Consider the following 12495-nt stretch of genomic DNA (forward strand, 5'->3'; position numbering starts at 1 on the left):
AGACAGCTGTAAACCGGTGTCGACAGGTTGTCAAAAGCCGCGGGGGCTGGTTAGGAAGGAGCCTGAGGCCTCCGGACCTACACCAACAGCCCGGCCTGGCGTACCCACCAGAGGAGGAGGTGGCCCCGCGGGCGCGGGGCACCACGTGCTCGCCGTGAGGGGCGGGAGCGGCCAGAGAGGGCGGGCTGGAGGCAGGGACGGGGCGGGAGGGGAGCCAGGGGCGGGGCCTGTGCTCAAGGGGATGCCAATCAAAGCATCAACTTCAAATTGTGTCTGAGAGCCCCGCCGCCGAGCGGAGGGCGGCCGCCGCAGTCGGCGCGCGATCTCGGATCCGGGCGCACCCGGGAGCCGGGCGCCGTCAAATAGCCCAGGGCCCAGGAAGAGCGACCGGCCCCCGCCCCCGGGCCGGCCCGAGTGCGCCCGGCCGGCGGCCCGCAGTCCCCGCGCGCGTCCCTCCCGATCCCTAGCCGGTCTCCTTGTCCGCGCTGTTAGTATTGCCCTCCGTCGCCGCCGACCCCGCGGACATGTCCTTCCCGCAGTTGGGCTACCCGCAGTACCTAAGCGCCGCGGGCCCGGGCGCCTACGGTGGAGAGCGCCCTGGGGTGCTGGCTGCTGCCGCGGCTGCTGCGGCCGCCGCCTCGTCGGGCCGGCCGGGGACGGCGGAGCTGGGAGCGGGAGCGGGAGCCGCCGCAGTTACCTCAGTGTTGGGCATGTATGCCGCGGCGGGACCATACGCGGGCGCACCCAACTACAGCGCCTTCCTGCCCTATGCTGCGGACCTGAGCCTCTTCTCGCAGATGGTGAGTGCTCCCGCCTCCCGCGCGTCCTCCCAGCCCGCGCCGGTGGGAGATCACGGCGCTTGGGGACAGCGGGAGCCTCTGGGCCAGCGGGGAAACCGAGGACCCACAGGCAGTTTCTGGGAAAGAAGTGGGAAGGGTCCTGCAGAGGGGATCGGGCGGCGGAGGCCGTGTCCCCCGGGGCACCCAGGAGTGCCCAGAGGCCCAGGCAGTGACTCCCGCGGTCTTGGTAGACTGAAGACGGGAGCTTGGAAAAGGGTTGTGCGCTAGTGGAAAAATCCTCAGGAGCAGGCCGGAGATGGTAGCAGGCACCGGAGGTCGGGGGCGAATTCTCCTGGCGCGGCCGGTGCGACAGGGCAGGCCCGCTGGGTTCCCGCAGCTAGGGCCGCTTTACCAGCAGAGCCCTGGCCAGGCGGCCGGATTCGCCGGGCGCTGCTTGAGCTTTCGCTGGGGCCCAGACGACCTTACTTCGCTCTCTTTGGCAGAGCAGAGATAGTTGCCCTCGACTTTGCCAAAAGGAAGCGGTTAAACCCAGCGGAGTCGGTCAAAAACATCCTAACAAACAATAGACATCGGCAGAGCTGAGAGGTCTCTTAGTGGCCTGTGTAGGGATCATAGGGATCGGAGATTTAAGAAATACTAAGTTGACATAAATTCTGGCTTCCGAAACGCATTTGCCTTTACTTTCGTAAGTTGCCAAAGTTTTCATTTCATTTGAACCGAAAGAAAAAAATTTCTCTTCCCGCCTTACATAAGGGAGAATTAAAGAAACAGTGTCCCAGGGCTTAAAATAAATGGTGCCCTCCAATCTCTGCTCCCAGTGGGTGTCAGATGGAGGAGGGGGATGTAAATTTAATTCTCCGCGGGAGCATTGGCCAGTCTATCCTTCCAAAAGATCAACTTTCCTTGGTCTGACTGGAAGGTCGGACTGCTTAAACTTGAGGCCGCTGGCAAATTGCGAGGTGGGCGCGGGGTTTTCCAGAGGCGGTCCCTGCCGCCCTGCTATCTTCTGGTTAGTGCGGTTTCCGGGAACCCCGAATTATCCCATCTCCGGAAAAACAGACCAGATCAGATCCCCTAAAAGGCTGGCCTCCAAGTGTGCAGGAACAACGGCGGGCGCGTTTTCCCCGCAACTTTTCTTGTAGTTTAGAGAGAAAGCCTGTTTCTCAGTGGTCAGGCCAGTCGCCTTTCTAATGCGCCCTTACCAGGAAGATTGGCCCCCATTTTGTTCGGACAGCCTAGATGCTTTGGGAGCGATGAGAGAGTTCCTTTCATTAAAAAAAAAAATCCCCGCAGAGACGATGCCAAAAATTCTCCTTTACGATGGCAACTAAAATACTTTTGAAAAGCTAGTAGTGTATTTTACAATGACGAAGCACAAACGAATTCGGGCCACAGAAGCCTTTTCCGCGTGGGCCTCGATCACTAAACTAATTAGTTGAGGAAATAAAGAAATATGCTTTTATAACTTTCTTAGGATTCTGACTTCTTCTTTGCTAACTTGGCAACTGGATCCTTTTTATAAAAAAAAGGAAGATGAAAAGTTTCTTTTCTTTTTTGATGTGTGCGTATATGTGAGTGTGTGTGTGTACACGCACATGTGTATGTTTAACAGAAATTTTGAATACAGATGTGAGCCATTTGGAATCTTGCCTGTGTACATGTGGGGGCAAAGAGAGTCTGCTCCCATTGTGGTAAGGTGGGGAAGATCCACAGGAGGTCTCTGTTGTTTAGTTTAGTTTTCTCTTTAAACTAAAGGGTAAATAAAATTTATCCCCTAAGGTGTTTGTGTTACCTCCAGGTCTCCTACCGGGTTCTTGGAGAGTGAGCCTAAACCCAAACCCTCAGTGGTGGCCTAGCTTTCCAATCTTTTATGATCTGGTATTTGGAACCCAAAAGATAAAATTGTGAGTGAGCATCTGTCTGGGCAATTTATGGTAATAATGAGGCCTAATGAGGCTGTTAAAAAGATAAAATGTTATTTACCAAAAAACCTGATGGGATAATTTGACTTGCTGTGTTTTACTACTGATGATAAAAAGAATATTGATTGCAAATAAATCATGGCCTCTAAATGCCTCAAACTGTTTGTGTTTGCTCGGGCGCAGATCAAAGTCAAACTTAAGGCATAGATAAAGTAGCCGAGAAGAGGCCCAGGAAACTGAACCCGTTCCCTTGAGCTGCTGCAGCCTGTGACTCCAGGGCCTGCCGTTAATATTTTACAGGATAAGCTCTCCTTTTGTATTTTTTTTAAAAAAATGCGTTTTGCCACTGTTGCTGAGAATGATGAGCATTAAAATTTTAAAACTACCTGTCACCACTACAGACCTCTAAGTGCGAATGAACCATTACACGCAGAATAATTTGGGAGGCCGAAGGAGTATTTACTTTCATTTTGAATTAGTACTGAGTTTTGACTGAAAAACGCCCTGGATGGTTCTTTTGATTGAGTCCTTCAGGGTGGGAAGGAGGAGCCCTGCTTTCTGGGTGCTTCACTTTGGAGAAACTGTTTCAGCAGCCTTCATAAAAGGTTTCCCCCTCCAGCTAGTGTAAACTGAACTTGGAAATCTGAATTTTGTGAAGGGTTGATGTCTGGGACCCAGGTTCTGGGAAGACCCCTGGGAGGGGGCAGGGATTAGCTGTACTCTAAAATTCAAGGACTTCTTTAAGTTTTTCTAGAGTGAACACCAGCAGAAAAGCCCTGTTTAGTGGAGATTGAGCGCCAACAATCCAGTTTAAGACTCTGGCTTCCTTGGCTCTCCAAATAGTGGTGTGTGTGTGTGTGTGTGTGTGTGTGTGTGTGTGTGTGTGTGTGTGTTTTCCTTTTTTTGAGCCCGGTGAATCAGGTGCCCCAGAAGCCCCCAGGGTCCACAGAAGCGTGGATCTTCCTTTCCTAACTGCTGAAACTCATTTCTCCTCTCTCTTCTCTCCCTCCATTTCCTCTCTCTCTCTCTCTCTCTCTCTCTCTCTCTCTCTCTCTCTCTCTCTCTCTCTCTTCTTTCTTGGTCTGTGGTTGCTTCAGGGCTCTCAGTATGAACTCAAGGACAACCCAGGGGTGCACCCAGCCACCTTCGCAGCCCACACAACGCCTGCTTATTATCCTTATGGCCAGTTCCAATACGGGGATCCCGGGCGACCTAAAAACGCCACCCGTGAGAGCACCAGCACGTTGAAAGCCTGGCTCAACGAGCACCGCAAGAACCCGTACCCCACCAAGGGAGAGAAGATCATGCTGGCCATCATCACCAAGATGACCCTCACACAGGTCTCCACCTGGTTCGCCAATGCGCGCCGCCGCCTCAAGAAGGAGAACAAGGTGACTTGGGGGGCGCGCAGCAAGGACCAGGAAGACGGCACCCTCTTTGGCAGCGACACAGAGGGCGACCCGGAGAAGACCGAGGACGATGAGGAGATCGACCTGGAGAGCATTGACATCGACCAGATCGACGAGCGTGATGGCGACCAGAGCAATGAAGATGAGGAGGACAAGGCTGAAGTTCCTAGGGCACGCGGAGCCCCTCCCTCCCTAGCTCGGGACCAGAGCTCACCCTTGTCGGCCGCGGAGGCACTCAAGTCCCAAGATTCGCCCTTGGGCCTGCCTAAGGAAGTCTCAGAGCCCGGCAGCACGCGCCTGCTGAGTCCTGGCGCCTCAGCGGTAGGCCTGCAGGGCGCGCCGAATAGCAAGCCCAAGATCTGGTCGCTGGCTGAGACAGCCACTAGCCCCGACGGCGTGCCCAAGGCATCTCCACCACCACCCTCCAGCCATCCTAGCTCGCACGGGCCTCCCAGCGGCGCGCCTCTTCAACACCCGGCCTTTCTGCCCAGCCACGGACTGTACACCTGCCACATAGGCAAGTTTTCCAACTGGACCAACGGCGCGTTCCTCGCACAGGGCTCGCTGCTGAACATGCGTTCCTTCCTGGGCGTTGGAGCGCCACACGCCGCACCACACGGCCCACACCTGCCCGCACCACCACCTCCGCAGCCGCCTGTCCAGGTTGCCACTGGGGTACTCCACGGTGACAAGGCCTCCGCCCGTAGCAGTCCTGCGCTTCCAGGTACCTAGCCAAAAGGTTGCATTTACTTGGTGTCAGACAAGGGATAGTGTCAGTGGTGGTGGGTAGGAGTGACTATTAATGCAAGTAGCTAGGCCTAGGTCTCTCTGAGGTGCTGACTTGTACCTATGTATGGGCTTGTCCCAGGGAGGGGTAGGGACAGACGTTGGTCGCATGAAATGAGCCTTAGCGAGGACTCTGGGCATAGGGGTTCTTCCAACCGGCTCACCCCACTACCTATACCTCTCTCTTAACCCTGCGCATCTTCTGTTCCCTCGCAGAGAGAGACCTAGTCCCCAGGTCGGATTCGCCCCCACAGCAGTTAAAGTCACCCTTCCAGCCTGTGCGCGACAAGTGAGTGCTTTTTGCTTTTTGCCCTGGGGCGGGATGGAGCAAAGCTGGGGTGGTAGTGAGGGTTCTGTCCTGTCGTCTTAATTGGAGTAATTGGATAGCACTATCCATCTAGCTCGGTCCAATTCTCAGGAGCAGGGAGTCTGATGGGCGGCGGTCTAGCTCCAGCCCCTGCTCTGCTATGTCTACTTATTGTTGGTGTCTTGATATGTCTACTTATTGCTGGTGTCTTCTTGCTGTGTTTCTCATACAGCTCGCTGGCCCCGCAGGAGGGAACGCCTCGGATCCTTGCAGCCCTCCCATCTGCTTGATTAAGGGTCGCCTTTTACTTTTGCGAGGGAGGGGAGGGGGGAGGGGTTGGGGGAGGGAGGAGACGAGGGAGGAATTAAGACAAATATTTGAGACTTGTGTAAGGGACAAACGTGACGGCGGCGTCAGCGATTCTCACGCATTGCTCTCTGCAGAAAGGGGCTCATCCCGCCTAAGCGCTCGAGGGGTGGGCAGTCTCTGCCTGCTGCTCGGGTTGATTATCCGATTCGGTAAATCCGCCCCCTCTACCCACCCGTGTTTGTGTCTTCTTTTCATTGTTTCTTTTTTTCCCCTCTCCCTTTCTGTATATAGCGTGATTTCAGATTGTAAATAGCGCGTCAGCGAACTTGTTTAAATCATATATTTTTGTCTAATAAACTAAATGAAATAATGCCCACGCTGCTGCAGCTGTTTGTCCCTGTGCTCATGCGTTTTGGGGGGAGGTAAGGGTGTGTGCTATCTTGAAATCCTGGGCAGAGCCCAGGGGCCCATGGTTATGCCAAAGCGGTTCCTTTGGGAGTAGGGCCTTGGAACAGCGTTAACACCAAATAAACTACTGTGTCAGGCATATACAGTCCTTCCGTGGTCGTGGTGGTGGTGGTGGTGGTGGTGGTGGTGGTGGTGGTGGTGGTGGTGGTGGTTGAATTGGTTCATTTTGCTCCTAGGCCAATTTCTTGTTGGCAGTTTAATTCTTTGCCACGCTTAGACAAGCATTTATCTGGAGCAGCCTTTCTCAGAACGTAAGTGGGTTCAATTTTAGGCAGTTTACAAAAACGATGTTTTAAAGTGGATCAAAATGGGGGAAAATGAAGAGAATTCCCAATCATACTCCCAAAGGGGAGCTTCGGGCTCGAAATCAATTACTCACTAGTTGTGTGTGCAGTGCGTTTTGGCGGAGGGTCGTTTTCTGGGCAGAGGGATGACTTAATGGAGTATGAAATATTGCTCGCAATGTGTTTATTTACTTGGTTAAATGTAAAAGAGGAGAAAACGGAAGGCTCATTAAGATCCTCATAAAGGCGAGCGAGATGGTTTGCGGGTTCTGGCTTTCGGGGTTCCCTGCGCTTGTGATTCAAGATGCCACAGTGGCTTCAGAGAAAGAGGCGCAAGCGCCAGGGCGGGCCGTGGGGCCGGGGCTGGGGAGGGAGGGCGGAGTTCTGGTGGGTTCCCGAAGCGCGCTCCTCTAAACCCGGGTGGGACGATCTGCGACCAACTGAAATCACGAATAAAGAGTTCCCTAGATGCCGGAATTGGGCTGGAGGAGGCTGGAAGCGACCGTAGCAACGATGTGGGGAGGAACTGGCATCCTGCGCGCTTTGAAAACCAGGGCTGAGAGCTAGGAGTCCAGCCACTCCAGCGTTGCGGCTTCCCGAGCTCGTCGCGTCCAGCACTCTCTAGCAGCGCGGGGAAGATTTGCCAACTCAGAGCAGGGACTTTTGGGACTCCGATGGTTGCGGGCTTCGAATGTGCAAGCAAACAATAAAACTGCCGAAGGGGGATGCAAACTGCGGAGGCGAAAGGGGGGCGGTGGTGGTGATGAGCTGGTTTAGTCTGGAAAGTCGAAGTTGTGTAGCCCCTCCCCTGCTCGGGCTCAGCTCTTTCCAGCCGCTAGAGAGTTGCTCTTTCCCCAGGCTGCTGGGAAGAGTCTGTGTGTGCACCGCTGGGCTGAGAAGGGGAAGACTTTCACCACTGCTCCTTGCTTGCCTCGAGAACCAGCAGGCATTTTCATGCGCTGCCACGGCCACATCGCACTCGGGGCATTTCCCCCTTTCTCCTCAATTCTTCCCACCCTTGCCCACCAGCTGCTTAAGGGTTGGGCTTCTGGAACTTCAGGCTGGAGAGAGGCTCAGAGCCGCTGCCCAGGCAAGTGACTATACCGCACGTGCGTTCACGCATCAGTGCGCGGTGGATTCTGGGGTGACAGAGCAGCTGAGGAGCTGGGTAGCCAAGATAGGTGGACCTGGGTCCCGTAGACTCCCTCTGCTAAGCTACTGGGAGCTCCTAGGTCTGAATGGACAAGCTCGAGGCGCCCTCTATGGTCCAAAAGCAGAATGGGGCCTTGACCCCTACTGGCAGTGTTTATAAGGCTCCTTGAAACCCTGGGACAGTTGGGCCTTGGAGCTCCCTGGCCAAGAGCATGGATTTGTAGTGACAAGGCTTAGTGCTTGTTCCTGGGATCAATCATGTGTGTGAGCGTGTGTGTGTGTGGTGTGTGTCTGGGGGGCTGCCAGGCCACTGGCATTTAGAGGCAAAAGTGGGCCTTGGATTGTAAGCTGTGTGTTCAGTATCCTGACGGGATTTGCTGAGTCAAAAGTACCTTTTTACAGTCCTCCTTGCAGAGGCTGCATGGAGCCTCCTATCCCTGAACCCTTCACCCCAGAGGCTCTGGAATGGGGGCCCTGTGAAACTGCATCTCTAAAGAAACCTGACCAGCATGCCTTGTGTCTGGAGTGAGGAATGGGGTGCCCGGGCACTCTTGTGTGCTGCTCAGAACTTCAAAACAGGCTTGGAGATCCGTTTTGGTGACTGCGGGAAGGAGTAGACTGACTCAGATGAACTCTGCCAGCACAGACAGGTAAGGTTCTTCATGTCCACACCTCCGAATCTGACAGTTGCCTAAGTGCCTGCTCACCGTCCTTTTAATTTTTTCCTCCGTAAGATATTTGTCATGTGCCCAAATGGCTGAACTAGCAGACTCCCAGCTGCCAGGATCCTAGCAGCACTGGAGTTCATCCCTCTAGAAGGTGAGACTGGACGGTCTGGCTTCCCCCAAGAACCAGTCTTCTATTGTGGTGGTTCGGGAGGGGGTGGAACCCAGACATCTTTCTCTACAGTTGCTAAATGTATCCTTGTGAAGGAGGCTCAGGAGTTTCCCACCTTGGCTTCTAGCGTTAGAGCCCCAGAAGCTTCTGGGGAAGTTTTTGCCTGTGAGGACACTTCCACCTCACAACCCCCAAGTACTGTCTCCAGAGGCAGCAATTGTGTGATAGGAAATGTAGCCACAGTGGCTAGGACTCCCCACAGTACTGGTGGTCTCTGCCTAGGGCATCCCCTCCTCCCTGAGGAGAGGCCATGCAGTGTTCTGGACAGACTCTTTGCTACTGAGCTTCTTTGGAAGTCTGCTGGAAAATGTGGACGGATGAGAAACAGCTCTAGACCAGGGCCTCAAGTTTGAGGGCTTAGGCTAGCCCTCCCAGCCAGGCTCCTGTGGAGTGGGCACCAGCACCCTTGGCTGACCTGCTGGAACTTCTGCGGTCTCCCTGCTCCCACCCACCCCTCTTTCCTCTGATCCATTATATAAAAGCACATTTATCTCCCCGCAATATGGAGAATTCATATTCATATCTCCATTATAGCGGTCTGACACTGATTAATGTCATATGGGCCTCGGCTCGGAAGGGTGCCACCGGATGAATCATGCCCTGCCGAGTTTCACTTGTCCTGTGGTCCAGACGTGGGCAGAAAATGCTGAAGGAGAGAGAAAGAGAGGGAGGACAGGGCCAGACACAGCACCTGGGGGTGCCTTGGGTCTGGCTTTGAGTCTGTCTCCCAGATCCTCCAAGTTTCAGGAGTGGAAGCTCAGTGCAACCCCTGACCACTTCTCTCCCTTCCCTCGGGGTACAGAGAACCGGGAAGTGCTTCGTCTGATAGAGGGGCAAAGACACTGGCTTAGGAGTTCAGAGGCATATAGAACAGGAAATGTAATTCCCACTGCAATTCGCCAACAGTTACTGCAAATGGAAAGGCTGAAGAGAGGGAAGGCAGAGATTTGACAAGGCGGAGTAGGGTCTAGAAAAGGACACTGCACAGTGGGGCAACCATGTCTTTGGAGAACACCAGATGCAGGGATTTGCAAGGCCAGACCAATTTCTAGGCATCCTTGACTTTGGAACATGGTGGGAGGAGTCCATCATGTTCCTGAGTCTCCCGAGTTGGACAGGGAGACTTTAGGTTACAGAATTCCAGGTTGGTGGGCAGTGAGGGGGAGCAAGGATGTGGAAGCTGTTCGAAGGACATGCGAAATGAATCGGCCGTAGTGTTGGCCATGAAAATAGTGACAGAGCCTGCTCAGTTGGAAGGATTTCTTAATGGCCTGTGGGTGAGCTAGGGTGTGAGATGCCCAGAATGAGAGAGCCCCACCTCCAAGGCTCTTGTAGCTTCTGCTCAAGGAAGGGTTCTGGGTTGAAGCTGGCGGTGAGCATTTGCAATCTCCTCTCGGACCCTGCAGTGATCCCAGGAGCCATTCAGCTGCTGTCTGAGCTTTGCAGACTCCAGCTTGCCCCCATGGAGCAGGCCTGCTCTAATTATGGCTCCAGAGCTAAAGCTGAAAGGCCTCCAAAGGTCACCCCATAGGGGCTGCTGGAGGCCTTTGTATCCTGGAGACTGGTGACCGCCTGGTGACTGGAGGCAGACCCCCTTTCCGCTAGAGAAGGTGGGACCTGCTCAGGGGGTCTGTAGGCCAAGTGATTCTGGGTCAGTCCAGCAAGCTCAGCTCCAGTCCTACCCTCTTAGGGGCTGTTGGAAACGCTTTAGATTCAAATGAGCAATTTCTAAAGCTATGGACTTTAAACCAAAGCAGCAAATCTTAGTAGTCATTTTCATTGACGAGGGAAGCTTCGAAAGTCACCCGGCCACCATGGTGGAGCACCCTTGTGCAGCCTCAAACCCTAAGGTTGTTTGAAGTGGGGTAGCCGAGAGAAGAGCAGCCCCCAGTCTGGAAGGACACACAGAGTGAGCTGTCTCCTCCTGGCACAAGGGTCTAAGTAGGGATGAGTCCCACACAGGACTCTTGGGCGTTGGTCTGAAACTTGGTGCAGGAAGTTACTCTTTGGGCATGTCCAAGTACCTGCCCCCTCTTTTTTTCTTAAATAAGCCATGGATGGTTTTCTGAAAACTCCTGGGGTTTTATTGGTTCCCCAATCCTTTTCCCAGCTTTTTGAGTATATCGCTTGGACAAGGGGTTAGGCTGAAGAGAAGGCTGAGGCAGGGATAAACAAGCGAACATACCAGCTAAGGCCACTTCCTCTGCCTACCATGCCCAGGAGGCTTCTGGACCCACCACAGCAGAGTCCTACCCCAGGTTAAATCTCCTTAACAGAAGGTTTTTTATCTTGAATTCCTATTCCAAATTCATCTTCTCATTTCTTTCTTTCTCCTCGTCCCTTCCAATAGGGAAGAAAGTAGCCTGACCTCTCTGAGCCTAGCTCTTCTCCAGTTGGCTCTTTGAGGGCCTAAGTGCTGGGGTCAGATTACGCAGTAGAAGACCAGACTGAGCTGGTCATTGTCAGTCTTGGAGTCTTTCTTGTGTCCTCCCGTTGGCTTGTTTGTTCGTTGTTGTGCTTGTTACTGACATTTAAGTGCATGCTTAATTGATGGTTCCTTGGAAAGCTCCAACAATGTCAGGAAATATTAAAAACGGCTGTGAGAGGGTGGGTAAGAGAAACGAAGAAGGTGCAGGCTGCCCTGAATGTTAAAAAGATCTCACAATGAAGTGATTAACATTTTTATGAATAAAATTAATCACACATTAGCTCAGCAGTGCATACATCTGAAAGCCAAGTGCACTTTGGCAGCCCCTGGTTTGCACCCACGAACTTTGGGGGGCCTCCGGGGTTCACAGCAAGCCTGCAACCCTCAGGGACTTGAGACTAATGGGGGGGACATTAAATCAGTAATAGATGTCTAATTTTGAGGCATTTAAAAATATAACCCTCCTGAAAGGAATGTTACAAAAGGAGCCATCGTTCTAAGGACGATCGTCTCTTTAAGAAAACCCCATTTGGCAGGCGATATCCAGTTTCAAATAGACACAGGCAGTCCTGAGAATTGGGGGGCCACAAAGGCCTTTGAAGGTGAAATGGGGCCTGATGGCTGAGTCTAGGCCTCAAGGTCTGGCTGACCTGTTCTGAGTTCACTCTGATGGCAAAGTAGGAGAGATTGGTGGAGCAACTAGACCCCTGTCTTGTTAAAACCTCTGCTTACTCCCAGATAATGAGGTGAGATTTCTCTCTAGCAGCCCCCTTCTGCTTGCTCTCTAATCGCTGGCCACCATGGTTCTGGGATTACTCCAGCAGGCTGTACAAAGGGAGGCAAAGCCATCTGAAGTGTAGCTCGGTGTCTGCGGAGAGGCAGCCGCGTTGCCATTTCGTTGCTGCCCCTAGCTCACGTGTGCAGCAGAAGGTGAAATCAAAGCGCCCGTCTCTCTCGGTTCCACACAGTATTTTTCACCGCTGTGGCGAATCTCTCCGAGCTCTGTGAACCAATAAAACAACGGCCCCTGTTTGAGTTGATATATTAATATTTACTGAGGATTTGCAAGGTCGGGGCTAAATGTCAGCAGATTGCTGGGGCAGTCCTGTGGGGAATAATTAAACACATCTCACAGCAGTTCAGCTTCCTAACATCTTTATTAATCTTTTTTCCCTTCCCTCCTGAAAGAGTACATTGAAATATTGCTTCTGCAACCTCAGAGAAGCCTCAGAATAAGTTTAATAATAAAACACTGTGTTGGCGGTGTTTGCTCCCGACAGTTTCCCGAGCTCTTCCCTGGCAGATGTTCAGGAATGGGGAAGCTCTGATGTGTGAATTTATCACCAAGCTGTTGGGATTCTCACCTGTCTCACCATCAGATTTAGCCTGACCAATTTGCCAGGCATGATAATATTGTGTCTGTGATTTGATCCACGGACTGATGATACCGGTGTGTCCCGTTCTGCCACATAGGGTGACTTTGCTCTCCAGGCCCGCCTACTTTAACACGATTATAGTGTGCACTTTAGTACAAGTTTGACAATTCTCTTTAATAAGCTTCATAATTAGTGTTGGGGTACCTCATTACAAGTCATTGCCTGTAGCAGCGCTAGGCCAAACCCTCTTCTGACATCTGATTTATTTTGTATCAGGCAATTGGAGCTGTCTGGGAGTTTTTGTTTATATAATGGGGTCCTGCATTAAGCCCCCAGTGTAAAAACACTACCAGGAAA

General features: G+C 52.9%; 1 protein-coding gene across 1 annotated transcript; it reads left to right on the forward strand.

Annotated features, from left to right (window-relative positions):
• Window positions 1-286: 286 nt before the first annotated feature.
• On the forward strand, window positions 287-5910 carry Irx1 (iroquois homeobox 1). The gene is made up of 4 exons (XM_075977794.1): window positions 287-800; window positions 3820-4855; window positions 5134-5206; window positions 5457-5910. Exons 1-4 carry the CDS (start codon window positions 525-527, stop codon window positions 5512-5514), a joined length of 1443 nt encoding a protein of 480 aa, XP_075833909.1. The 5' UTR covers window positions 287-524; the 3' UTR covers window positions 5515-5910.
• Window positions 5911-12495: the final 6585 nt, after the last annotated feature.

The sequence above is a fragment of the Microtus pennsylvanicus genome, chromosome 6, assembly GCF_037038515.1.
Source record: "Microtus pennsylvanicus isolate mMicPen1 chromosome 6, mMicPen1.hap1, whole genome shotgun sequence".
Lineage (NCBI taxonomy): Eukaryota > Metazoa > Chordata > Mammalia > Rodentia > Cricetidae > Microtus > Microtus pennsylvanicus.

What these genes read in the sequence shown, in the direction of transcription:
- Irx1 (XM_075977794.1), top strand. Translation starts at nt 525, where the DNA reads ATGTCCTTCCCGCAGTTGGGCTACCCGCAGTACCTAAGCGCCGCGGGC. An exon ending in TAGCAGTCCTGCGCTTCCAG is followed by an intron (nt 4,856 to 5,133) that starts GTACCTAGCCAA and finishes GTTCCCTCGCAG; the next exon opens with AGAGAGACCTAGTCCCCAGG. An exon ending in TTCCAGCCTGTGCGCGACAA is followed by an intron (nt 5,207 to 5,456) that starts GTGAGTGCTTTT and finishes TTTCTCATACAG; the next exon opens with CTCGCTGGCCCCGCAGGAGG.